This window comes from Podarcis bocagei (genome assembly GCF_964188305.1).
Source record: "Podarcis bocagei genome assembly, chromosome: 5".
In the NCBI taxonomy this organism is placed as follows: domain Eukaryota; kingdom Metazoa; phylum Chordata; class Lepidosauria; order Squamata; family Lacertidae; genus Podarcis; species Podarcis bocagei.
In genome coordinates, this window is record NC_138129.1 from 64,207,332 (window position 1) to 64,234,942 (window position 27,611).

The 27,611-nt window shown below is 40.7% G+C and overlaps 1 protein-coding gene across 3 annotated transcripts in view; it reads left to right on the plus strand.

The window, feature by feature from the left end:
* Nucleotides 1–27,611, plus strand: part of ROR1 (receptor tyrosine kinase like orphan receptor 1) — a 166,168-nt gene that overhangs the window by 120,111 nt on the left and 18,446 nt on the right. For all 3 annotated transcript variants that reach the window (XM_081193688.1, XM_081193687.1, XM_081193689.1), the window contains exons 3-4: nucleotides 7,618–7,905; nucleotides 9,065–9,095. In XM_081193688.1, the coding sequence (XP_081049814.1) occupies nucleotides 7,618–7,905; nucleotides 9,065–9,095 (319 nt within the window). The remainder of the gene's footprint in view (nucleotides 1–7,617; nucleotides 7,906–9,064; nucleotides 9,096–27,611) is intronic.

A 27,611-nucleotide genomic window follows, 5' to 3' on the forward strand; every position in this document is an offset into this window, starting at 1 on the left:
TTTATATTTGTTTTTGTGAGGAGTTACTATTCATCCAATAATATATGGCATCATATATTGTTAACTTTCTTTATACGAAAATTAGGAATAAATATAAATATTTGTTCTAACCTTTAAATAAATTCCAGTGTCTGTTCATCTCATGCCTATTACTCTACTGCTGTACAGTTGACTGTGTGCTAAGGGGATATTATTGAATTGAATTAATACATTTAGGAATGTGCTATCTGGAATGCACTATTAAAATACTTTTGCCCTTGCTTTACTGCCTTTTCCCTTCAGTGGGGGTCAGAGACTGGGGTTTCATGGAATTTTATTCTTCTTCCTTTCCTGTTTCAAATATTGACATTTATTTATTTATTTATTTAAAACATTTCTTTAAACTTGATTTTCATCATAAATCATCCAGGACAACAAAACTCAATGAAGCAATAGTGATTGACAGGAAAAGGCAAAATTAACTTATCCACTTAAACTTTGAAGAAGGAAACTGTATTCACCTGGTACCTGAAGTTCAGAGAGCAGGCACCAGATGAGTTCCTAGGAAGAGCATTTCATTATTGGGATGCCAGCACTGAGAAAATTCAATTCTGAGTTGCCACCTATCTAACCTCTGAAGGTGTGGGCACTTAGAGCAGGGCTTCCAATGGAGATATTATACTTAAAGAATGGACAACTTCATATGGAAGTTTCTCTGCTCCCAAAACATACAGTGAGGTTAGAGTATATGGTTTGAGTGCCAGACCTGGACAAGGAAGACAGATTCAACTGTCCACTTGGCCATGAAGCGCACTGGGTAACTGTGAGTCGGTCCCCATTTCTATCTCTCTCTTGGTCTAATGCAGTGTTTCCCAACCGGTGTTCCGCGGCACACTACTGTGCCGTGAGACATCGGCTGGTGTGCCGTGGGAGGGAGGCGGGCGAGAGGCGGCGGCGGCGAGGATCCGGCGGGGGTGGGGGGAGCGGGGGCCGTCGCGCGCAACCGAACTCACTTGGCGCGCTGCCGGCTTGTCCTCCTTCAACCCGGGTCGGGCCAGGCCTGCTCACGTCCCCGGATCCCCTAGCAGCAGCCGCACGCTCTCCAAAAGCGCAACGCTGCGCGCAACCGCTCGGCCAGCTGGTGCTCTGCGACTCCGCCCTTTCCCCTCCCAGCGCCGGAGGGTTCGCGCGACCGCAGCTGTTCCCTTTCGCAGCGCGCGGGAAACAATTCCAGGCCGATTGCCTTGTGCCGAAAAGCACCGCCTCTCCTTCCAGCTCAGGCCCGGGCCGCCGGCTCCCCGAATGACATCACGGGGGCGGGGCTTTAATGGTGGTGTGCCGCGAGATTTTTTCCCGGTAAACAGGTGTGCCGTTGCCCAAAAACGTTTGGGAAACACTGGTCTAATGTACATGAAAGGGTTGTGATAAAATGAAGAGAGGGAACCATGTATGCCACCTTAAGCTCCTAAATTGAAGGGTGACAAAAATATAATAAATGAACCCCAGAAGCTGATATGCTGGCTGCAAAGGGACACTGTCTTTTCCTTTTTCATCCTGTGGCTTGAGTGTTGGTCGTCTAAATAAATCAGAAAGGCTGATAGAGATGTATGACACTGCGAAGCTGTCCAGCTTCTGGTGTGTGTGTGAGAGAGAGAGAGAGGGAGGGGAGGGAGAAAAAAAGGAAGAAAGAAAATGGCTAAGCTTTCAGAAAATATCCACCCAAATGCCTATTGCCTGCTTCTGTATATTATTAACTCGGAAAGGAATATATGCAGTGGAACAATAAAGAGAAAACACAATCCATTCAGCACTATGTGTTTGGATAAAGCTTTCTATGAATGCTTCATTGAGAACTTTGGTGAAATAAAAGCAAGCTGGCTGAGCAAAATGAGTTGCTGGCCTTTGCTTCCTGCTTGAAATGCTGATGACCAAATATTTCCATTCATGTCTCTTTTAACTTTTTGATATGCTTTGTGTGGGTTGCCAAATAATAAAAAAGCATTATTCTGTTGTCTGAAAAGTCAATTTGCATTTTCCTTGTTTTTATTAATCAGTATGATGAAATGATTCATTTTAAAGACGCTCCTGCATCCTCTTTTGCTGCCATCTTCATTACCCCAAGGAAAAGAGGAACTAAGGTTCTTTACTTGCATTCAGTTCTTATTTTTGCAGCTGAATGGCTTGGAACAGATTCTAGCATGACATCCTGGTAGTACTAACAGCAGCATTAGCAATGATAATGAGCTTTTTGCTTTTGCCTTAGCATGCCAAATGTTCATCAGAATAAGTTGCAACTTAAGTTTAAGTTAGAGTAATCCTACAAAGATTCAAATTCCTTTGCAAGAATTTGCCAGTTTTACTTTAAAATGCACCTGGACGCCACCACTTAAAGTAGTAAATAGTCTGAAAGCTTTCCTGTTTTAACAATGCACATATTTCTTCTTACAATGCACATTTTGTGGTTTCAGAACTCCTTAAACTTAACTGTGTATTAAAGCACCATTCCATAATGAAAAAATGAGGGGGAAAGTTGCAGAATAAAGACACCTAATATTTAGTTTTTGCATTCTTTGTCTCCAGTTTATACTCTTAGACTCATGAAGGTGACTTATGATGTGCAGTGTTTTCTTTGGCAATGCCTCAAAACCAGAAACATATTTAAGGCCAAGCTTTCTAGATATTATCTCAAGTAATTTAGAAGTTCATTATAGGGCACCCACTAGGCCTGCTACAGTAAGGGTCTGTCAGCATTTTACAGTGGTTTATAACTTGAGCATAAAGGGAAAAAAGTCTCTGTGGGTTGAAACTTGGCATTTAGGATTTAAGACTGGGAACAGATTGTTTTAACAAATTGAAAAGTAAAATTGACTTGTTATCAAATTATATGTGGTCTAAATTTTAGATTTCTGGTTTCATCTCAAAATTTCTGACATTAAAGTATTTTCTGAAAGCGTTGACATACATGCTTGGTATCAAACAAAGGCGAATATATGTTTTTTAAAAATGAAGAAAATGCTAACTGATTTATGGTACAATCCTTAAATCCTCCTAAATTCAGACATTTAATTGGTGCATTCTCTGGCAATTAGTTTGAGTGCCATATTCAAAAAGATATTAAAGGGTTGATGATATAATTTGGGCCAGGATTTATATTATGCAACCTGTTTTCAATGACAGTGTTCATGTCAAGAACAGGTGAAGCAGTAATAAAACCATTGTGCTTATGAGGATCCATCTGGATTCTGTGGTTCTCCCTCCCCCTCTGCACACAGTGGCCTAGGTAGCAAAACTCAGGTTTACTCAATGCTGCCCCACCCTTTCCTCCACACACCAATTGGGAAATCCTGTTTTTACTTGAAAATGCATCTTCCTGACACTGTAATCAGGTGGGTAATCCATGGCCTTATGTGTGCAGCATCTGGTAGCACTCAGGGATCTCTCTTCCTTTCCATAAATCCTGCAGTGGCATTGGAGCTTGGAGACTCAGCCTAACAGAGCAGCGTAACATCCTTTAGAAATCTGTTCTAGCTGCTACACTTCATGGAGAGGAAAGATACCCTTGCTACTGCCCTCTGTGATGGCTTCTCATGGCCTCCCACACCACACCACAGGTGTGACATAGTGATCCAGAAGCTCCTCTTGTGAAGATTTTATTTCCACTGGGAATCATGTGCTTTGCCACACTTCTTGGTGCAGTCCTGAAATGGGGAAAAGCCCACAATGGTGTTGGGAAGATGCTTCAGAAATGCCTCCTTGAGACTTAGTGTCCAAGTAAACCTATATAAGTTCAGACTACAGGAACTATAAGAGGCAGACAAAGGATAGGAGGGAAACTTAACAATGTGTGTGAATGGATGTGTGTGTGAGAGAGTAAGATAATGAATGATGGATGGATGGCTGGGGTGTATACTTGGTGTGTGAATGGAAGACTTGTGGGTAGGAGTCTTGTGTGAAAGTAAGAATGAATGTATGTATGAATGAATGAATGAATGAATGAATGAATGAATGATGAAAGTATGAGAGAGAAGGGGGTGACAAAAATAGGTATCCCTGCTGATTGTTTTGTCCTTACCCATTGCTGATATACAACAAGCAACCATTTTCTTCCACAACAAAGGGCCAGGTAAGCCACTGGTCTGATTCCGTATGATGACTCCTTTTGTCTATATCTGGTCATCTGAATGCAGCTACATCTCTAAAAATTTTATCTGTGTTTTTGTGATGATGCAACCATATTATAACAGTGTATATTAAATTATCCATTATTTGTCGACGTGTCAGAAACAAATCAGCACCCTGTTAATTGTTCCTCACCCATGCTTCTTTAGAAATACTGTATGTTCTGTGTTTCTGTGCCCTTGTCAGCATGACAATCATAGAAAAATTAATATTTCCCTCTTTGACTCTGTTGCACTGTAAAGCAGCTAAATTACTCTCTTTGAAGTGTAATCAAGTTCAGCATTGTGAAGAAATCCAATACTTAAAATTTGAATGCGGTTGCTCAGAAGCTGTGCACTATTAGTATGATTTTATTAAATGCAGATTTTTGTGGGAATTCAAGAATGTATGATCTGACTCAGGCTATACTTTAACAATGAGTTTTCTTTTAAGTGTTCAAAGCATGATACCAGATTATATGGACCCCTAAGTGAGTGGTGAACCCACTTCCCCTTGCTCACTTGTAAAATTGTAGTCAACTGTCTTCATTGCTATAATACCTTCTTCAGTAAAATGGTGATCATATATACTGCTAGCCCCTTGTGGTTTCTTTGCCCACAGTATTCATGATATTGCAACGTCTCTGATATGAAGCTAAACATCTAAACCAAAGTATACATGGGCAAAATTGTGTTAAGGTGTTAAAAGCTTGTAAAATTAGGTCTCTTTAATCACCTCCTTTCCCTTCTAAATTACAGTCCCGCAGTAGCTCTGTAATTGAAAGAAGCACATATATTTACAAAATTGTCCTTTGAGATTTGACTTTTAGGTGGGTTGGATTTTATGGACAGTTCTTAGTAGAGACGTCCAGGAACAACATTTGCTATTGGCTACCGAATCTGGATAGGATTCGGTACATCTGGATAGGAAAGGTGGCCCTTTGAAGAGAGAAGCTGGTTAAATTTGGATTTAAAGAGTAAACGTGCCATACTTGAAGGAAATTAATAGAGAAAGGCAGCAGTTGGTGTTGTGTTGCATGGAAGAAAACATTGGCACTACTAGAAAATAACTGATGGGCTAAAAATTTTCTTATTAACAGGAATGTGTAGTAATTAGGGGCAACTTGCACTCTCTATGCCAGCTATTTTACATGTATTTCCTTCCTCTTCTATTTTATTTTGTTTGTACATAGTTTTGTTCATTTGTATGAAGCTTATATATACCGTATTGGCCCGAATATAAGCCGCACCCAAATATAAGCTGCACCTTTAAAATTGGAGAGGGGGGAGAAAAAACCCCGAATATAAGCTGCTCCATTCCTTGCTGCTCCTGGCTCCATACTGGCGGGGGTGGGGAGCCATGTTGTGTTGCCAGCGACCTTTCCCCTTCCTCATTCTCTCCCCGGCCTGGGAGGAGAAGACGGGGGACTATGTGGGCCAGGCGCCACTTTGCCACGCTCCTGGTCCTGTTAGCCCTGCGCTTCTGACTGTATACCGTAAGGTTGCGGATATAAGCTGCACTTTAACTTTTCACCTTTGGAATTTGGGGAAATGGTGAGTCTTATATTCAGGCCAATACGATAAATTGTAATTTGTCCCCTTTTCTCCTTATTTTAAGGAAATATTTTCATTGGTGGCAACATTTTGCCTTTTATCACTGGTCTGTAGACAGTATAAATATGAATTAATAAATAAATAAACATCTCTGATGTGGACTGATAGCCAAAAAAATGTAACATAGATCCAATAAGGGACATTTGAATCCTAACACAATGCCAAAAAAGGAAGCTAGAAAAAATGGAGGATGTAGGTCTTGTGGGAAATGAAACCAATACATGCATCAGCATCAGAAGCGGATCGATTTCTAGTTCAAGGGGGGGAAGTAGTTTATTTTCTTTAAGAAACTCATTCTTGAAAGGAACCAACAGACCTGTTTTCTGACCAGATCCAGAGATACGTGCCTATTTAGCTGAGCATTGGGAATATTAAAGTGCTTGCTAAATGTTGTTAAAGTGCCAGCGTTACTTCATTCTACTCATTTATGTGTGAAGGCCTACAGCTACCATAAAATTATATTAATGTATATACAGATGAGTGGTCAAGCTTGTAAGGTAAAAAAAGTAAAGGACCCTTGGACGGTTAAGTCCAGTCACAGGTGACTATGGGGTGCGGCACTCATCTTGCTTGTCAGGATGAGGGAGCCAGCGTTTGTCCACAGACAGCTTTCTGGGTCACATGGCCAGCATGACTAAACCGCTACTGGCACACGGAGGACCATGACAAGTGCCAGAGCATGCGGAAACTCCATTTACCTTCCTGCCACAGCGGCACCCATTCATCTACTTGCACTTGTATGCTTTCGAACTTCTAGGTTGGGAGAAGCAGGGACAGAGCATGGGAGCTCACCCCGTCATGCGGATTTGAATGCTAACCTTCCGATCGGCAAGCCCAAGAGGCTCAGTGGCTTAGACCACAGCACTACCCGCATCCCTAGGTCAAGCTTGTATAACTTGCTAGAGAGTTGGGTTTATCTGGTCTAGAAAACTTAGTTGTGGCTTCCCATAGGCATCTGGTTGGCTGCTGTAAGAATAGGATGCTGGACTAGGTAGAACTTTGCAGGGCTTTTCTTATGTTGTTCTCTTGGGCAGCTTACCTTTTCAACAACATTACTTGGATAAATAAAGCTACCATAACAAAGGTAAAACAGGAGACCATTTCCAAAAGTGGAAAAGAAATTTGCTTTAATAAAACATTTCTTTCCCAGGTAGGGTGAGTATGTATAAAAAGCTACCCAAAAAAAAGGCAATTCATTTTTCAAATTAGGTAGTTGCCTTCACCTGAAGCTCATCTGCTGGACTAAGAAGACAATTCACACAATATTTTATATCCACTTGTAGCCTCTTAAAAATACAGATAGATATAAATGCATACTCATATGTTGGTTGTTAAACTTACTGAAGAAAAGCTTAGCTTTGGTACAAAATGTAAGTTTCAAATGATTTCAAGTTGTTTCCACTTTCAGAAATCTGATAATAATCATATAGCAATAAAATGAAATAAGTGTGCTGGGTGAACAGTGACAGAAGTAGCTAAATATTATATAAGGCAATGCAGAGCCGTTATCTATATTGTCTAAATAACATAACTACGAGCACATTTGGAATGTGAAAGAGACAGAACAGATCTTCCAACAGTCAGCTTTATGAGTATACATCTAAATGTAAGACAGCATCTTCAGTAGATTATTTGTGACACTTTCCCTTATACTACTTTACATATTTGTATGTGTTGTATGTAGCAATAGATATACATCCACTAATCTTTCTTGATAGGAAAAAGAGATTCATTCACAGTTGATATGCTAGAATACATTATTTATGTTTGAATAGAAATTTCTTGGGTGGAAGAAACTGATTTGTTTAAAACTGCGTCCAAGTGAGCAGTTGTTTTGTCTAATCCCTCTTCCTTGTGTATTTGACAGATTATTTCTTGAAGCTTGATGAGCCCATGAACAATATCACCACTACCTTAGGCCAGACGGCAGAACTGCACTGTAGGGTTTCTGGGAATCCTCCTCCAACTGTGCGTTGGTTGAAAAATGATGCTCCCGTCGTACAGGAACCCAGAAGGATATCTTTCCGTGCGACAAACTATGGATCTCGATTACGAATAAGAAACCTTGATACCACAGACACCGGCTACTTTCAGTGTGTGGCAACAAATGGCAAGAAAACAGTTTCTACCACTGGGGTACTGTTTGTGAAATTCGGTAAGAAGTCCCTCTTGCTGGAATAGTTCCTCTTTCAAGAAAAGTTGGGTAAAATGGAGGCAAAGATAAATGTTTCCCCATCATGCCCAACCAAGTTAACACAGGACATAGCTGAACAAAACTGCATATTCAGAATGACAACGCAAGCAGATTTATCACTTTATTCAATTATTTACTTTTCAGATTACATCTGATTGATGTTAATACAAGCCATTGCAATCTGATTGATGTTAATACAAGCCGTTGCAATGGAGAATCTTGTGATATTGTTACATTATAAACAGCTTGTTAAACAAACAGTGTTGGAGGCAGGCGCAGCTAAGAGCCAAACTACATATTATATTAAATGTGTAAGCATTTTTTATTACTTAAATATCAGCCACACAGGCTAGGATAGCATTGAGATATTGGTGTGCAGGGATTTAATGTTTTCTCTTCCTGCTGTCCTGCTTGGGCGGGGAAACCATTTCCCACATGTGATGCTGTTAGTGCCAATGGAAGCTTTTCTCCCATGGCTAAATGCAAAATACAGCAAGAGAATTAAATCACAGGATACGTCTATCCTGATGCTGCTTTGAGGCCCCAATCTCTGCAGGCTAGATTTAAATAGTAATTTCAAAATGTGCCCTTAAACTTTTTGCATGCATTTAACATCACATTTTGTTTCCCCCCTAGCACTGCTGGCCAGTAGGCATGAGAACATGTATTCTGTTATTGTTGTTGTTATATATCTTGCCTTTCTTCCACCATGGAATCCAAGCTGGCCTTACATATGGTTCCCAGACAATCACCCATTCAGGCATTGAGCAGGCCCAAATCTGTTTAGCAAGGTAGTGGCCTCATGTGCCTTCATATCATATGCTGGGGTTACAATACTGAGCAGAGTGAAAGCCAAACTGTACTAAACACACACACGAACACACACTGTCTATCATTGTTTATAGAATACACTCATTAAAATATTAAGTGATGTAAGAGCAAAATGTATACCTATTGATAGCAGAGAAATACATAGCAATAGCTTTGAATCTTATATTAGAAATTTGGAACAATTAAATAAAATTAAAATTGACTTAAGCAAAAACAAAAAATTTCCTGCTGTAAACTTAGTAAAAACTAACTCCTTCTCCTTTTTTAAAAAAAATTCTCATTTTTCTAGGTCCTCCGCCAACAGCAAGTCCAGGAACATCGTGAGTTGTTAAATACTTACTATAATGAATTCTGTAATGTTTTTTAAAAAGTGATTTTATAGTTTGTATGTATTCTGCTCTGAATTCAACATTAAGAATAGATTTGTGGTATCATTTTAAGTTCATTATATGTATATATTCACACATGCATGCACACACTAGGAGTTGTACAATGGGTCATGCCCAAGCTAGAGACTGCTTCTTCCGTCAGTAAAATCAAATTGTTTGCTTGCTTCCATGGTCTTTAATCCACCCTAACTCTCCTGAATGTTTGGAAAGAGTGCAGCTGACAGACCTGAGATGTTACCCACTTTTGACAGATGCTTGCAGAGACTGTGCTTTTTCTTAGTCTTTGCTGTGGGCAAAGGAAAATGTAGGCTAGAGCTCAAAGCATTTTAGAATCCAATCCTACAAACACAGGATTGTATTCAGTTGAAGTCGCAACAGAACATTCTCCCCCTCTCCTCCCACTACATACCCCCTAAATCTGTTCAGAGGGTTCCCCCAGTCCTCCAGAGCAGATTTGGGAATGTTGCAGGGTGCATGAAGGAAAACCCTTTTGCGCTAGTACTGATTGTTGTGTCTGCACAACTATTTAATTTAGTAACACCCATAGTGTTTACTATCACACTGGCCTTGGTCAAATGCAAGAGGAGAGGAAGGCTTTGGCTGTGTACAACCTCCTGCTCTGAATCCAGTGTACTCCCACTACTGGTTTGAGAAGTGGTGTACACAACCAATATTATCGTGTTTCTCCTGTTGCTTTTTGTGAAATACTGTGTTCTGATGTGTCCCCCCCAAAAAAAAAACTAACTTCAATCTGAATGGCCTAGCTTTCGTCTTGGAGGATCCAGAACCAGGTAGCACTGCCGCCCTTGTTAGCCACACTATGTGTTGTTCAAAGCTTTGATTCCTGACCTTTCACTTGTTGCTGTGCCTGAGGAAATCCATCTAGGTTTCCTGACAGGCCCTGAGCCAAAGGACCTAAGAATGAATTCAGCTGCAGGGTTTTCTGATGATCATTGAGGGACAAGGGACCTAGTATGGTCCAACAACTCCAAACAAGCTACAGGCCGGCTCGTTGAAAACCAGCAAGTTAAATGCAAGCTAGGCAGAGAGTTAAAAGCTCTTTTCATGGTGGGTTTTCCTGGCATGAAAAGAGCTTTTAAGCTCTCTGCCTTGCTTGGGGGGCAAGGCTCACTCAGTGCACCAGCTCTGGAAGGCTAGGGATGCTCACACAGAGATGGTTCGAAGGTGAGGGGTTGAGTATACACATTTTTGCATATGCACAGACCTGAACCCCTGCATAAGATTCAACTGGACTGGACTGTTTATACTATGGCAGTGACTGTTGACCAGTAAAATTAAGCTACTCATGCTATTAAGGAATCTCAACTTGATTAAAAATCTAAAAAGATATGCAGAAAAAGGGAACTGTCAATGATTGAAAGCTTTTGTTACAATGGTTTTGCCATCATATTCACTTTAACTTTCTAAGAACTCCTGCTGATTTTTAACAGAGCCTAGTTTTGTCTATTTGCGCTTAAGCTTTCAGCTCAATCCTAAACATGTTTACTCAGAAGCAAACCTCAATAGGGCTTACTCCAAATTATGTGTGCACAGGATTACAGCTTTAATTGCTTGATGGTTTTGCACATAATAATTTTAATTTACTATGTAACACTAATAATGATATTACTATATGCAATGTGGATAATCCTTTTAGCATGTTTTTTTTTAAAAAAGTATGTGATGCTGTTAAATTATTTAGCAACATGAAAATAAAATTGTTTTGCTTGAAGTAGGCGATATATATGGTTAATTAGCCCTGAACAGCATCTCCTGTGGGACAACTCTGATTTTAAATATTCCCATTCTTAATCTGTGATTAAACAATTCATGCTGTCTGGCCTTCTAAATACATTGTGCAGGCTAAGGAATATTTTGATTGCAATTCTCAAAGAGACTTACCTTTGAGTAAAGGTGGTGTTGTGCAAAGTGGACCAAGGATCTATTGCAACACAATTGTGTCAGTCTGGGGAAGGCTGTCATAGAAGAAAGTGACATCTTGCTATCGTTTCTAATGAAAAATCACAAAAATGCACCTTTAGGTGTTAGGCAAGCAAATAAATTTAAGTATTCAATTTACTTAAAGCATTTTCTTTTCACTTAGTGGCATACCTTCTTATAGCTTTATGGCCTTGAACAAAAATCCCATGGCCGGTATATGCTTGCTTTCCTTGACCATCCAGAAAGGACTTGTAAGAAGAGGCACAACTTCTGTCATGTTATGCATTGCCTTCGTCTACTTTAAGTTTTACTGTTAATCAAGTTGCGGTAGATTGATAGCGGGAAGGAACATGAAAAATGAATAAAACTAAACTAAAGGTTGGGAGTTGTGTGGGGTTTTTTTTTTTACTTTGCTTGAGTAAGTTTTCTTCTGGAATTTGCAGTATAACAGAGTTGATAAATGTTGGTTTCTCACTTTCTCTCTCTGTAACTGTGGGCCAAAGTACACATTTCACAGGGAGATCTGTCACTGGGAGCAGTGTGAGTGCTAATAACATGTAACCCTTTTCTAGTCTGCTTCCCCACCCCCCATCATCACTCTCAGGTTACCATTTGCTCTGCATTTGTAATGCAGACACCTGCATGATGACTGTATCCCCCCCCCCATGTTGCAAAAAGTAGTGCATGATGAAATGGTTAAATGCCCCCACCTCCTGTGCTGCTTCCTTGGTCTTAGTAAGAGCCTCACCTCACCCCACTGCTTCATTTAAGGGAAATGCTAAAAATTCAGTCACATATCTTATTGGGCTAATGGGTAAAGTGTAGAAGAAATGGTGCTAAATATGGAGTTGAGTGTCCAGACTGGAACAAAGTTAGAAATTGTAATGCCCTCATTCCAAGTCCTTGAACTCTCAAGGTCTCAAGCTAGAAAGAGAGAGGTTTGTTGTGTTAAGCCATATTGAATCATGGATTTCAGTAGTAATGAACATGATGTATTACTTTCCATAAGTACCCATTCAAATGGCTTTAACAGAAAGAAAGCCAAAGTGCAGTAGTTAGATATTGTTAAGTGGCCCAGATCAGTCAGTACTCTTTCTGGTAGCTCCCCAAATGTGTGATGAAGAGTTGAAGCTAGAGAGAACCTTAATACCTCCATCCCCACCAGATGCATGCTCTGCCTCCCACAGTAGCAGCTGTTCACGAGGGCATAATATATGAATGAGGTCTGCACACCTAGAACCTAGCATAGCCCTGGTCATATGGCTGATTTCCCAGGTAAAATTGATATCCAAGTGAAAGTAATTCAGCTGAACTAGATAGTGCCCATGTCCTGATATGCGTCTAGTTTATGCTGGTAGGTTCTGATCCAACAAGTAATATGTACATTGAATCTTGCTTGGTGTTAAATGTTTGCAAGAGTGCCTGCACAAATGTATTAATGCACAGTTATATGGTTTCCCCTTGGCTGAGTGGGGAAATTGTGATGCCACTTGCCAGCAATAGAAATATATGACAGAGGAACAGGACTAGAAATGTTATGACAGCATTGAGTTGTTAGCATTTGTATCTTTGTGCTGGATTGAACTAACCCGTTCCTGCTTATACAACAGGGCTTTCCCCCCTCTTCCTCCCCCTGCCGCACAGACTCTGTGCCTCCCCCAAATTCACTATAGAGGGTTGGGAGAACCCCCAAAGCAGTTGGGTGGGATTGGAGATCCTTCTGTAAGACAAGCAGAAATGCTGACAGAAAGATCTACCGTATTTTTCGCCCCATAGGGCGCACCACCCCATAGGACGCACCTAGTTTTTTTTGGGGGGGGGAAATAAAGGGGAAAAAATATTTTCCCCCCAGGCGCGGGGGAAGCCCGAGCTTCCCTCAATCCCAACCCCGAGAACAGCCTGCTATCCGCAAGCCTAGGGAGGCCAGCGGTAAGTCGCGCCGGTCTCCCCGGAATGCAGGCAGCTCGCCCCAGGACTGCAGGCAGCTCTGCGCAGCCATCGGGAGGCGGGCGGACTTCGCGCCCCGCTCCAGATGGCTGCGCAGAGCTGCGCTCGCCCCGGGACTGCAGGCAGCTCTGCGCAGCCATCGGGAGGCAGGCGGACTTCGCGCCCCACTCCGGATGGCTGTGCAGAGCTGCACTTGCCCCGGGACTGCAGGCAGCTCTGCATTCACCCCATAGGACGCACACACATTTCCCCTTCATTTTTGGAGGGGAAAAAGTGCGTCCTATAGGGCGAAAAATACGGTACTTAGCACCATTCCTCTCCCTTTCTTTAGTGCTAAAACAATCTTATAAAAGCAACTAACAAAACCCAGTTGGAGAACATTTCAGCCTCCCAGGACACTCTGTTGGTGACCTTAAAGTGAGAGTTCTTGAAAGAAGAATGAAATCACAACTAATGGACAAGTTCAGTTCTATCAGCTGAACAGAGATAACAAGTTTTTTTAATCCCACTGCAGGTGTCAATTGGCTAGCAATGGCAGGATGTTTGTGTTACCATCAACACTTCTTCGGGACTGGTCACTGTGCTTATTTTACATACATTTAATCTTTACTTATTGTCACAGTCTAGTTTTTTGTACTATTTCCTTTTCCTCTGACGACACTGATTACACCCCCCCCCTAAAACCATGCATATGAAGTTTTTACCAACTTGTTCTTCAGAGTGCCCCAAGATGCTTTTGACTAAAAACAAAAAAGACTAATATGGCTACCCCTCTGACAACTGTGCCAAAAATAAGATTTAAATATCATACAGTGTTAAAATACAAACATATTAAAATAACAGTAAAAATAACCAAAAATGATCTTAAATATAATTGCTTGCCTGGATCAAGGCATTGCGTCAGGCTGCCTCAGTCATGTTGAGAAGCTGGCATCTTTGTGCTCAACATACAGAGGTTGGAGGGCCAGGTTGGGAGAGTGAGCATGACACTGGTATGAGGCAAGCAGTGTGGCTCAATTGCCCTTCACTCATGTAGAAATCTTTGACTTTCCCAAGTAGTATGTTATGTATAGTTCATCTGCTTATAAAGCCATATGGGAACATTTTACTTTTCCTATTCTGCTGCTAGCAACTTTTGTCATAGTATACCTTACTTTATCCTGCTTTCTTTCTCTGGTGTACTAATTAGGGATGATACATTTATAACACAATATCCTGAATTCTAGGTTAAGGTTAGAGTCCAATAGCATCACTGAATTTAGTGGGATTGCTTCCTAGTGAACATGTAGAGGATTTCACTGTAGAATAACCATTGGTCTTTTTCACTGTAAGGCAGCCATTTTAAAATAAAAATAATGATGATGATGACGCAGACGCATCTTTCTAACTACCAAGAAATAGACTTGCCCCCCAAAGTGTTAAAATCATATCCCAGTAGTAATCCATTATTTGGCACGCATTGAAATCTGAGATAATTTCCATGACCCAGAGAGCAGCCTACTCTTTTAATGGCCTTAGAACTGTATTACTTCCTTAATCTTCAAGCTGTTTGGCTGCTACCATGATGGATCAGCAGTCAGAAGAGAGATAGAACAGTCTGGTGCTACAACAGCAGCAGCAGCTGCAGACATGGCATAGCAGATTCCAAGAGATAAGAGGATTTCTTAAAAGGGGAGAAAATACTTTTAGCCTGGGAAAATGGGTTGAAACTCTAGCCTTTTCCATCTTCATGTCATTTCCTCTCCTTTTCCACTTCTTATATCATTATCCTAGACTTGATGGTGCACTTACACCAGTATAAATCAGAAGCAAGCTCACTGAAAGCTTTGAAGGATTTTATATTGCTGTAACTAAGAGGAACACACAGAGATATCTGGCCATAGAATTAAACTAAGAGTTAAACTAAATTAAACTAAGAATGGCTCTCCAATACAAAATCTCAATGTTAGGTTTCATTAAAAGGCACAAATCTAGTATGTCTCCACCACGTGCATTTTCAAATTTAGAAGCATTTCTAAAAAGTTACGTGCATTAGAAAACCCACTCTAGTGCTGTGTAGCTGCAATGGATAAGAGGATGAACCGTGAGCTAGGATGTTACAGGTTAATAATTTCTGTATGCCAAGCATCTCAGAACATTGAAGCCAGATCTGTATGTGCTTGCCTTGAGCTACTACACAATTTCTGTGTTACTGAATCGCTGCAAGAGTTGCTTAATAACAGCTGCCCAAAAACAGTTAAATCTGGATATCCTAGGAACTCAACAGATTGGCAGAATTCATGTAGGGGTTAGCACTTGAGACTGAATTTCATTAGTAATGTGTGGGAGTGGGAGGAAGTAATAAGCTGAGCAATTTGGGGTGTTCCCTTCTGGAAAGTTGATAGGTTCATGATGCATAGTTTTTAAACTAGGGGGTAGCCAAGAAAGCCACAGGGCTGAAAGGCGGAAACTGTGAATGCATCATTACATCTGAATTTCCATTACAGCAAAATCCTGCCTTGCCCACAGTAGGCAGATAGACCTTCAAAAACCAGGTCATGTTTGCAAACTCTGGAATTTTATCGATAGATGAAAATAGGATCTTTGTATTTTGTTTTCTGACGGGACGCGGGTGGTGCTGTGGCTAAAAGCCTCAGCGCCTAGGGCTTGCTGATTGAAAGGTTGGCGGTTCGAATCCCCGCGGCGGGGTGCGCTTCCGTTGCTCGGTCCCAGCGCCTACCCACCTAGCAGTTCGAAAGCACCCCTGGGTGCAAGTAGATAAATAGGGACCGCTTACTGGCGGGAAGGTAAACGGCGTTTCCGTGTGCTGCGCTGGTGCTGGCTTGCCAGATGCAACTTTGTCACGTTGGCCACGTGATCCGGAAGTGTCTTTGGACAGCACTGGCCCCCGGCCTCTTAAGTGAGATGGGCGCACAACCCTAGAGTCTGTCAAGACTGGCCCGTATGGGCAGGGGTACCTTTACCTTTACCTTTATTTTGTTTTCTACTCACAATTTTCAGACTGGGGTGGGCTATAAAACAAGCAAACAAGCTCCTCATAGGGGTGAGGGGAATCACAGCAACAAAAACCTAAAGCCTCCAAAACAAAACCACTCAGTCCACTGTGGATGTCTTAATGCAGATGGCCGTTTTGGTAAGGACTGCAAAAATGGCAAGAAAGATGTTTTCTATGCCAGAAGTCCAGCGTTAATCCTACTCTGTCATGCATATACCATGGACTTGAAAGAGGCATATACCCAACTTGAAAGAGTTGGGAGACTTTATTGAATTTTTAAAACGATTGCTGATTCAACCCAGTTGAGGCAAGGTCTGAGGTTTGCTCCTTTTATCTGTGATTGAATATAAGGAACTGAGAGGCTGATCTGATAAAGCCACATGCTCTACACTCTTCTCACTCCACACCACAAGAATTCCAGTTTCATTTCCATGGGAGAAAAGCTTGCTGACTTCTCCTTCTTAGCCTGGCTTCATTGCCAAAGTGTATATCTTCTGTGATGCCTACCCTACCAGAAACTGAAAACAATCATTATACTGCAACCAATGTTTTGGGGGCTCAGGGCAGGGTGACTTCATGGTATTAATGAGACCATTTTATAACAGACAGCCTTGTGAAGAAGATGACATTGAAACTCAAGATGAAGCCAGTAAGGCCAGATTCATTTATTGCTTTCGATGGAACAGGGCACGTTGTAAGCTATGTGGCCCAAACCAGTTCCACTTAAAGTTAACAAAGCTGCCCATTGTTGTGAAGAAGTGTCAATCTTGCAGACTTCAGCTTAAACAAGTTTACCCTGTGCTTCACCGATCTTTGGAGTAGCCAGTGGTCTCAATCTTTGGGAATGTGTTTATTCAGTCTAGTAAAAACATTAAAAAGGGGAATAAATCCCTGGTGACCTGAACTGCCTTTCACTGCTGCTATAAACCATAGAACATTTAGAAAGGACTTTTAGAGGTAAAGATAATATAGTTTGCATAGCCAGTGTGTATATTATGGTCTTGAGTGGTAGTTACAGAGGTCACTTGCAACTTATATTACTTCATCACAAAATCATTAAGGGTGCAGAAGAAAGATTATAAGGTGTTACATCATTTATTCCTAAAATTAAAACCATATACAGTGCTACAGTGCTGGCCATATCTAAATAAGTAAAGTGACAGAAATGTAATGGTAGGAGTTCCTATCAGAAGTCAATTGCTGTAAAACGGGGTTAAACATTGACTTCACAATGTGGCAAGTTTATTGATCTTGTTAACAGCAAAAAAATGTGCATGGTTATTTCTGTGGGAAAGCAAAACATTTATCAACTCCCTTGTTATCTAGATGGTTTTTCAGTTCTGAGTCGACTAATGCCCATGCCACCAGTTTTCATTTATATCCCATGCAATTCCAGGGGCAAGTTACTTTCACCTTCCTTATTCAGGTTCATGTCCTGTTTTGAAAGATTTTTGTTCAGATTGCATAGTGGTGGAAGCTATTCTCTTAGTTCCAACAACAGGTCCATACACTGCATCAGCAATAGCTTTTCAAATTCTCCCAAGTTTCAGAAGAGGCTCATCCAGCTCCACTGTGTACATTATAGGCTGACAGCCTTGCCTAGGTCTGAACTTGAGATTTATTTTTTATTTTAATTTATTGAATTTACATACTGCCCTATACCCAGAGGTCAAAGATTAAACTACCCATGTCAAGGCAGAGCAGCTATTATCATTTGGAATTGTTCCACATTTGTATTAATTTAGATAACTCCTTTGTTGTGAGAACAGGCTGATACTACCTATGCCAAAATCAAGTGCAACTGTCCATTAACAAAACCAGTGATGTGGACATGGCATTGTATGTTATGATTCACATACAAAGCATGTTGCTCATAAATTTAACATTGCTTCATTGTTTTGGTAGCATATAGGCATCTTTTTAAACAAAACTTGGCTGAAGCTTTTTTTTTTTTAATGCATTTCTAAAATGCATGTTTTCTATTACCAAGCCCATGATAAGAGTTTTGCTTGATATAAACCAGCTTTCTAGCCAGCCTTAGATTCCAGTTTTTGGATTTGATAAAGTAAAACAACACAAGTATGCCATAGCCAAGTTTATTAAAACAGGGTTGTCTTAGACAGCTTCTTTGAAACATCTTTGTAACCTCAGGTAATAATTTTTCAGCGATAAGTCAGATAAATGAAATAATTAATGCACACAGGTTTATCTTTAGCATTACTAAGAATATCATTAAAAATTAACCTTGTCATAAAACCTTTTACAGAAGAACATTAGCCATACTGTTTACTATATTTTTTTTAGATGATGTCCTTGCTATTTTTAAAAGAAACCTTTAAATATTGACATAACATGTAAAAAAAACGGGGAAACATTACTGTGCCGTCCTCAAACCTTTTTGCATCTATTATACTAGGGACAGACTCATATGAAATCCAACTGTAGCTAATAAGTTTTGGGGTATCTTCTGAGGGACAAAGGAAACTAGACAGTGGTATGGCAGGGACACATGCTGCTCCATACAACTTTTTCATAACCAAAGACAAGGCAGAAACACGTGGTTTCCTTAACCCAGAGGATCAGCAATCTAGGCCTAATTGTATGCAGCCTGTGGCCTAATTTCCAAAGCTCTTTGCAAATGGAACAGGAACAGTTATTTTGCCCTCCCCTGGCAGCCCATTGGGTGCAGAAGAAACAGGTAGGGAGAGAGAAAAGGACTAGCAGAAAGGACTGTTCAGGACTGAACAAAGCTGTACTAGTCACCTGGTCACTGCTGTTATTCCTGTGCTGTATAGTACATTTTATCCCCATGTCTGAGATGATAACGGGATGCCAACAAAAACAGATTAATTAGGATTATAAATCCTGGACACCTGTGAGCACCATGTTGGGTAATGGCTTTCAGAATTATTTTCACAGTGATTGTATATTTGACTCTATGTAGCCCAAAACTTAAAAGGTTTGCTTAGGCCAATCAAATGATAGGATCTCTAACATTTTGAATAGCAGTGTTGTGTCCTGGGAAGCAGAGAAGAAATTAGGCAAGATTCTAGAAATAAGGGAGCTAGAGAGATGGCTGGCTAAGAGAAAAGGTTTTTTTCAAAATAAAGTATTAAATATTCCAAGTTATTGGTACATTTTAAAATTGTTTTTGTTCTATTGACGTCTTTGTAAGTTCAATTTGACTAGCATATTTACGTATATATTCTTCAAAACTCTCACTGCATGCTTGTTACAGAAATTTTAATATGGATTGTAATATGGCTTGGATTTAAGTTTACTTTGGTTAAGAGCCATTGCTCTTTTAAGGGCCCTGCACTGGGACTGTGCAGGCATATTATGGGGGAAGGAAAGGTTGCACTTGATAACTTCCACCCCTTCCATTCCCCTGACTCCTATCATCTACCAAGCCATTCAGGCCGGCCCCACATTTCCACCAGGTTTCAATAAGGAATCAGCGTGTGGCTACATGACTAGCAATATTGTGACTTCTGCTCATGGTCTTTAAAAATAACATTGTCCTGAAATATAAAAATTCAAAAGTTTTAAAATAAAGCAGGGGCTGACATATGTAGGAACTGTTTAAATGTCCATCTTTAGGCTTTGTGTTTGGAGGGGTGTGTGGCTCTTGGCTTGTTTTGAAGTTTCTGTCTGTGGTGCTGACTTTCACCTTGCTTCAAAGTATAAGACTCACTTTTCCTTGTTGATGAAGAAGCAAGATCCCAAAATCCAAAGTCAGGAGCTAGCATCATTTACCAAAAAAACTCCTCTAATTGAGACATAGAATGAAATACCTTTCAACTTGGGGGCTGTTGTGGGTGTCTGCTATAGTGGTGGTCTTCCCTGTCCCCGAGAATGATAAGTTACTTTCAGCTTTCCCCACACTCCCACACCTTCATAGACTCACTAGAAGTGATAGAAGTATAATTTGGTAATTTTGAAGAATATACCTACTCTTTGGCATGAGTTAGTGGCAGGTCTTAATTTTCAATGAAGCACATGTCCATAGATGTTTGTTGCTTTAGGAATCAGTTTCTTATCTCAAGAGTAATCTCTTTTCCAACTTTTTCCGACACCATTTTAATATAGCTCCTGAGATTCTTAAAGCTGACCAGTTATTCCCCAGTGAATAGCTTCTATTTATACGTGTCTATCAGGAGTGGAATTTATGAAAGGCGCACAAGTTATGTGAACATCTAATGTTTTCACAGTTGTTAAACCACTTCATCTATTTTAACTAAGAGTAACTGCATATAAGACATTGGGACTCAACAGCTGCCCCAAATGATGTTAGAGAGCCAAGGCTCTAAACCAAACAAACCCCAGATAAATTAGCAGCAGCAAAGTTGACATTTCTCCTTCACGTACAGCCATGGGGAAAATATAGTGCACCCTATTTGAATTCTGTGATTTTACATATCAGGACATAATAGCAATCACTTGTTCCTTAGCAGGTCTTAAAATAGATAAATACAACCTCAGATGAACAACAACACATGACATATTATACCGTGTCATGATTTATTTAACAGAAATAAAGCCAAGATGGAGAAATCATGTGTGAAAAACTAAGTACACTCTTACTGCTTCCATAAGAATTAAGAGGCTAAGTAGCGGACAGGGGCTGCTAATAAAATGCCCTTGCTTAATTGATCATCAGCAAGTGTGCCCACCTCTATAAAAACTGAACTTTTGGCAGTTTGATGGTCTGGATCATTCAGGTGTGATTTAACACTATACCAAGGAGGAAAGATGACACAATACTCTTAGATAAGCAAGTGTATTGCTGCCCGTGAAACTGGGAAAGATCACTTCCCTTGCCCTAGTGAAGTGGTGAGTCTTTTAGACTTGCTTTCTCTTTTTTATATGATATTTATTAAGTTTTCAAAGGAAAAAAAATTACATAAGTAAAAAGAATAGAAAAAAATACAAAAAGAAAAATAAAAAAAGAAAAATACAAAATACAGAAAAAAGATAAAAAACATTTAAAAAGAAAACACATCAATCTTTCCATGTCATATATTCATATCCTTGCTTCCCTGACCTCCTCACACCTCCCTTTTTTGTATTCCAATTTAGTTAGTTGATTCAGCAATTTCTTTCCCTCTTTGTTTTTATCTTAATCCTTTAACTTAATATAATATAACTTTAAGTTCTCACCTGTTAATAATCCATTTTTCATACACCTTTAAAACATTACTGCTTAAACCACTTAACTTCATTCTGACATCATTCTAACATTCATTAATTTTACAATATTTCTGTAAATAGTCTTTAAATTTCTTCCAATCTTCTTCCACCGACTCTTCTCCCTGGTCTTGGATTCTGCCAGTCATTTCCGCCAGTTCCATGTAGTCTATCACCTTCATCTGCCATTCTTCCAGGGTGGGTAGATCTTGCGTCTTCCAATACTTTGCAATAAGTATTCTTGCTGCTGTTGTGGCATACATAAAGAAAGTTCTGTCCTTCTTTAACACCATTTGGCCGACCATGCCCAGGAGAAAGGCCTCTGGTTTCTTCAGAAAGGTATATTTAAATACCCTTTTCAGTTCATTATAAATCATCTCCCAGAAAGCCTTAATCCTTGGGCACGTCCACCAAAGGTGAAAGAATGTACCTTCAGTTTCCTTACATTTCCAACATTTATTATCGGGCAAATGATAGATTTTTGCAAGCTTGACTGGTGTCATGTACCACCTGTATATCATTTTCATAATATTCCCTCTTAAGGCATTACATGCCGTAAACTTCATACCTGTGGTCCATAACTGTTCCCAGTCAGCCATCATTATGTTATGTCCAACATCTTGTGCCCATTTAATCATAGCAGATTTCACAGTTTCATCCTGTGTATTCCATTTCAACAGCAAGTTATACATTTTTGACAAAATCTTAGTTTTGGGTTCTAACAGTTATGTTTCTAATTTTGATTTTTCTACCTGAAAGCCAATTTTCTTGTCCAAATTGCTTTCTCCCACTGCCCTTCACATGTTGATGGTTAAACATCTTTACTGGGGACACGGGTGGCGCTGTGGGTTAAACCACAGAGCCTAGGACTTGCTGATCAGAAGGTCGGCGGTTCGAATCCCTGCGACGGGGTGAGCTCCCGTTGCTCGGTCCCTGCTCCTGCCAACCTAGCAGTTTGAAAGCATGTCAAAGTGCAAGTAGATAAATAGGTACCGCTCCGGCGGGAAGGTAAACGGCGTTTCCGTGCGCTGCTCTGGTTCGCCAAAAGCTGCTTAGTCATGCTGGCCACATGACCCGGAAGCTGTACGCCGGCTCCCTCAGTCAATAAAGCGAGATGAGCGCCGCAACCCCAGAGTCGGTCATGACTGGACCTAATGGTCAGGGATCCCTTTACCTTTACCTCCCACTGCCCTTCACATGTTGATGGTTGAACATCTTTACTGAGGAAGCTTGCTCTACTTCAGTGATTTAGAACCCTGGGTAGAGCAGGCAGATATTTGGAGGGGGGTGGCGGCGACATCTGGGGGCCTGCGGGAACAGTAAGTTTCATCTTTGCTTTCCCCCTTACGTGATAATATTCATGCTGGGAAAGGAGGGAGGAAGAACAGCTGAATAGGGGCTGTTTGTGTGCCAGGTCTGCTAGTCAAATCAGATGGTTGCATTGGGATGAAAAGTTCTGCAAAGTTTGTCACAACAACAGGAGCCCCCTCCATATAAGGCAGTGAACCATTTTGTACTAGGGGACTGCACAGAGACATGAGAGGAGCTGCTTACTGGTGACATACAACCACCTGCGCTAGAGACCACATGGGTTTTCTAAGCCCTCCTCACCAACCTGGAGGGAACTGAGCACTAAGGCACTGGCGGTGTGGGCAAGCGTGCCCCCCCCAAAAAAAACCCCTCTGCAACTGAGTACATGAAATGGAAGAGGCACACTTTATTCCATCTCAGGTCATTTGTTTCTGGGCACTTCATCAACTGGAGTAAGGGAGGGGGAGAAGGTGGTGGGTGGCCAACCTCTAGAGAAGACCAAGTAGAATGAGATTTGCTGGTACACTGCATCCATCTTTATGTATAAAAAGAGACTTTTGGCACAGGGAAAACACTTTAAGGCGGCATAGAATAAGAGTTAGTTTAAAGCTGTTTTTCCAGTAGACTTCAATTAGAATTGTTAGTGTATTTTTTCTGGTTTTTTGCAATTAGTAATATGTATTACGTTAGAAACCAGCCAACATACACATCTTAAGTTTTGTCAATTAGCGTATTTTGCTTTTCATTTAATAGTTAGATCTGGTCAGTCTGTTTTTCGTCATGCTTAAATTTGTAATATTGGCTCACCAAGAGCAATATTTATTTAAACATATAGCCATAGTAATATATTATTATACTATGTGTTTTTCCCCCTTAAGGCAGGGCACCAGTGCTGCTGATGGTGCCAGCTTAATCATGTCTACCAAAAAGTAAGTCCTGCTGAATTCAATGGGGCTTACTCATACATAGGTAGTGTTAGGATTGCAGCCTGAGCTTTCTTTCTAAGAGATGAAACCACTGGTTTCATTCCATGTTCTGGCCTGATACAAAGTCCTTGGATGACAATCTGCATACCCCACCCCACCCCCAAGACAAGGACCTTGAGGAGCAGGACAGGTCCTCTAAGTCTAATGGTGAGGATCCCTTTAAGGGGCTCTATGGATCGGTACCTGATGAGGAACCCCTGGAACTCTCTGAGCAGAAGGTGCAGCAACCCTGCATTCCTCAAGAGGAAGATCACCAAAGTATTTGGGTCCAGGCCAAAGAACAATGGTGCAGTATGTGTCTGCAGACCCAGAGTAGTTAGCCTCCTTGTAAGTAAGGGATCTATTTGTGAGTAAGGCATACCTGTTACTCCACAGCTAGCAATATATAAGGCATCCCTCTTGAGTTGTCTGGTTGTTGGAAACAACATGGGTCTTTAGCTCCTTGTTCCTCATTCTAGGTTCTCTGTTTTACTGCACCTTGCATGATTTCCCTGTTGTACTGACCTTAGATTATTTCCCCATCTTGTTTCTGGATGATGTTTGAACCTAGACTGATTCTCTGTGCTTGACCTTTGTTTTCCTGAAATGTGCTGAATCTGCAACCCTGTCCTTATTTGTAGTACTTGGGAGTACCAAGCTTATATATTTTGTAACTAGTACCCTAGCCCCTGAGAACATCCCCTGGAGAGTGACATAATCAGATATTCATATCCTTCATAACTAAAGCAGTCTCTTTTTGGCAGGAACAGAAGAAAACTTAGAACAGAAAGGTATGTTTATTTTTAGAGGTTTGGTTTCCATGGATAAGCTGCCTTTGTTTATAAAACATGGGATAATTTGGCTTTTCTTCTAAAAAAATTTTTTAATAAAAATTGGGGACACCACTAAAATAGTATGTCATCATTCTATTGAAATGTTAGTGAAAACCTTTATAAATATAAATCTCCACCTTTAGGAAATAAGCAGTGAGACTATATGTATACTTTTCTTTATTTTGAGACTGCACATTTCCAGGTATGGTATCCACAGCCAGCTAAGCATGGAGACAAGCCTAGGACACTCACATTCCAAGAACCACCACTCCATGCATTCCGACCTTCCTGCTGTCCTCAATTGACATTTTCAGTGAACACCTAAAGAAGATGCACTTTCCCATTTTCTTCTGTTGAATTAAAGGTTGACTGTTACCATTTTGGTGCTCAACAGATTTTTGCATTGCTTGTTTATACGTGAAAAGGGAATTCTACTAGTTAAAAATGAAAATGAGGAGTCTCAGGATAGTGTTTACAGTAATCCCTCCTCTTACACACATTTGACTTGTGGAATTTCAAACATTCATCAATGAAGGTGGGCTGGTTGAAATTGTGCAAGTCAAGTCCCAGACAAAGGAGAGAGCTTAAAAACGCTTTTTGTAGCTGCTATGGAAAGAGCTTTTAAGCGCTCCAACTTGCTTGTGGAGCAAGGCCTGATCAGCATACCAACTCTGGAAAGCTGTGGGATCTTCCTGTGAGACAGTGTGACTTCCCATGAGATCTCGTGTGAGCATCCCTGGCCTTCCAGAGTCTGCAAGAGAGCTTAAAAGCTGCTTTCACAGCAGGTAACCCAAATGGACCAAGCACAAAAAGAGTTTTGAAGCTCTCCACCTTGCCTGCTGAGCTTGGCACATCAGCTCTGGCAGTGCTAGGGATGCTCCCTCTCCCATTAGCCATGGGGTGGCTCCAAGGGTTTGACTATGTGTGATTTTTGTGTATACTTGTGTAACTCTTAGAACTGAACCCCTATGTAAGATAAGGGATTTCTGTAGACAAGATAATGATCAGCACCATAGCGTGAGAGCTGAATTACTGATATTCCAAATGAATTTGAGGAAATCGTATCCTGAACAACCCTTGATGGTTACATATGATTGTTACGCTTCTCAGCATACAATCAAAGAGCTATTTGCCTAACAGATCAAAACAAAAACCTGGACCAGTCCTTCCTCGTCTTTTAGATCACTTATGGGCCCCTCACTCTATTTCTATCTGGTGATGCAGAAAAGCAGAGATACACCAAGTGCCTGGGTAGGCTAGGATGTTGTTGCCATTTGGGACAGAAGTGGGAAAAGTCCTCCTCCTCACCCTGTATCAAATTGTCCTCAGGTTTCTGTCAAAATACCAGTGTTAAGTAATTTAAAGACTTTAATACCATAGCAAGGCATATGAGCGTTTTATAATGAAGTGTAGACTCCAGCATGTGATACAAAATATTTGACCAGCAAGTGTGCAAGTTACAAAGTGGGCACTATCAGAAATGGATGGAAAAGTAATTATCAGCAAGATTATGTTCTAAATGCAGCTACATGTACTTATTTTAGATAGGAAGTCAGGGCTGGTGGTAGAGATCAGCGTGCACAGCGGAACTTCCCCTCCCTCTCCTCTCTCTGCGTGACACTGTGTCCACCTCTGCCAAAACTGCTCTGGGAGGTTGGGGTGAAATCCAGAACAGATTTGGGTATGAGACAGAGGGAGGAGAGGCAAACGAAGTTCCACTGCGGAAGCAGAATTCCTTGTGCAAATGGGAAGACTTTGCTGGATATAACTTAATATCTAGAGGCATAGTTTTGCATGTGGTTTACTGATATGCTTACAATACACTTATTTATTTATGTTTAATAACATATGTATTGCCTCAAGTTCCGTAAGAAGAACTTGTTAAAGAGACATGGGACCTTTTAAGAAATCGAGGATGTGTTTGTTGCTCTCTTAGTTATTGATCACTTGGCTTGCCTATGAAAAGAAAGGCAGTTCATATATGCCAAGTTTGCCTCATGAATGCCATCGTTATCTTCAGTATTTAGAGTTATAACTAGTATATAGAGTTATAACTTACGCACATGGTATTCAGCAAAAAGAACAGCAGACCAAATATTACGTATAAAGAACTTCTGTCTTAAGGATTGTATAGAATCTAAGTAGGTACTTTGGGATTTGGCACAATGTTTATGGCCATGTATATCATTCTGGAGAAATACTAAGAGGTAAAAAGAGGTAAAAAGTATCCTGTTCTCTATCTCATAAGCTTAAAAAAAAAGTTAAAGGCTCATACTGTGTTAAAGTGTGCGTATAATAATTCCTACTTATGGCAAGGAATATATGTGTGCAGCATTCCTCTAGAGAATCTCAGCTTCCTGGTCCAATGTGTCAGATAAATAGGTTTTGTATGTGCAAAAACAGTGAAGTGTTTTACTAAGGAGGACCTCAGATACATTAGACCTATATTATTTATGCTAGAAAGCTACAACAAAGCCATGAAAGGGTGGCTGTCTGGGTGGCCAGCACAGATACAACTGCTTGACTGTGAAGTTGTTGCACTTCATCACTGTTAATAAAGCTCATGTTAAAAAGGTATCAAGTATCAGCTAAAAAGGAATTTGGTAGAACAAGAGTTTTAAAAATAACCTAAGGGCTAAAGCTTTGCTGGTTCCACAAGGGAAGTTCTTTCCTCTCACATTTCAATTTAATTGGGATTTAACTTCGACTTCCTGGGCTAACAACTGAGCGTGATTATCCGGTGATAAGTAACACCAAATCCAGCTGCATTTTTACTATCTGTAGCTGTAAAATCAATGAACACTGAGTATAAGACTGGTATTGGTTCTTATTGTAACCCACAGAGCAAATTATGAGACTTCCATATAGCTAGGTGAAGACAGCAATAGAGCAGTAAAATATTTGTCTGAGCAAGAGTTTTTCTTTCTACAAATAGTGTAGCAAGTGGAGCCTAAGTTCTGCACTTGGAATATATTGTGCGAACAAATCAAACTGATTGTTTTTGCATAATGCTGGTTCTGTCAGCCAAGGAGCTCTACAGAGCACTGAAGCTCCACTCAGTCTGTTTAGGTTTTCTAAGATGTTGCCAGATATACTGCCCACAGGGTTGCCCCACCCATGAGGCAAGGTGAGGCAACTGCCTCAAGCAGCAGGATCCACAGGGGCAGCAGTTCCTGATGTAGATCTTTATTCCCCCTGCTCTTGTTCCTGATATAAACCTTCACTCACTCTTTCTTCCCTGGCAGGGTGTGGGTAGGTGTGCCATCTT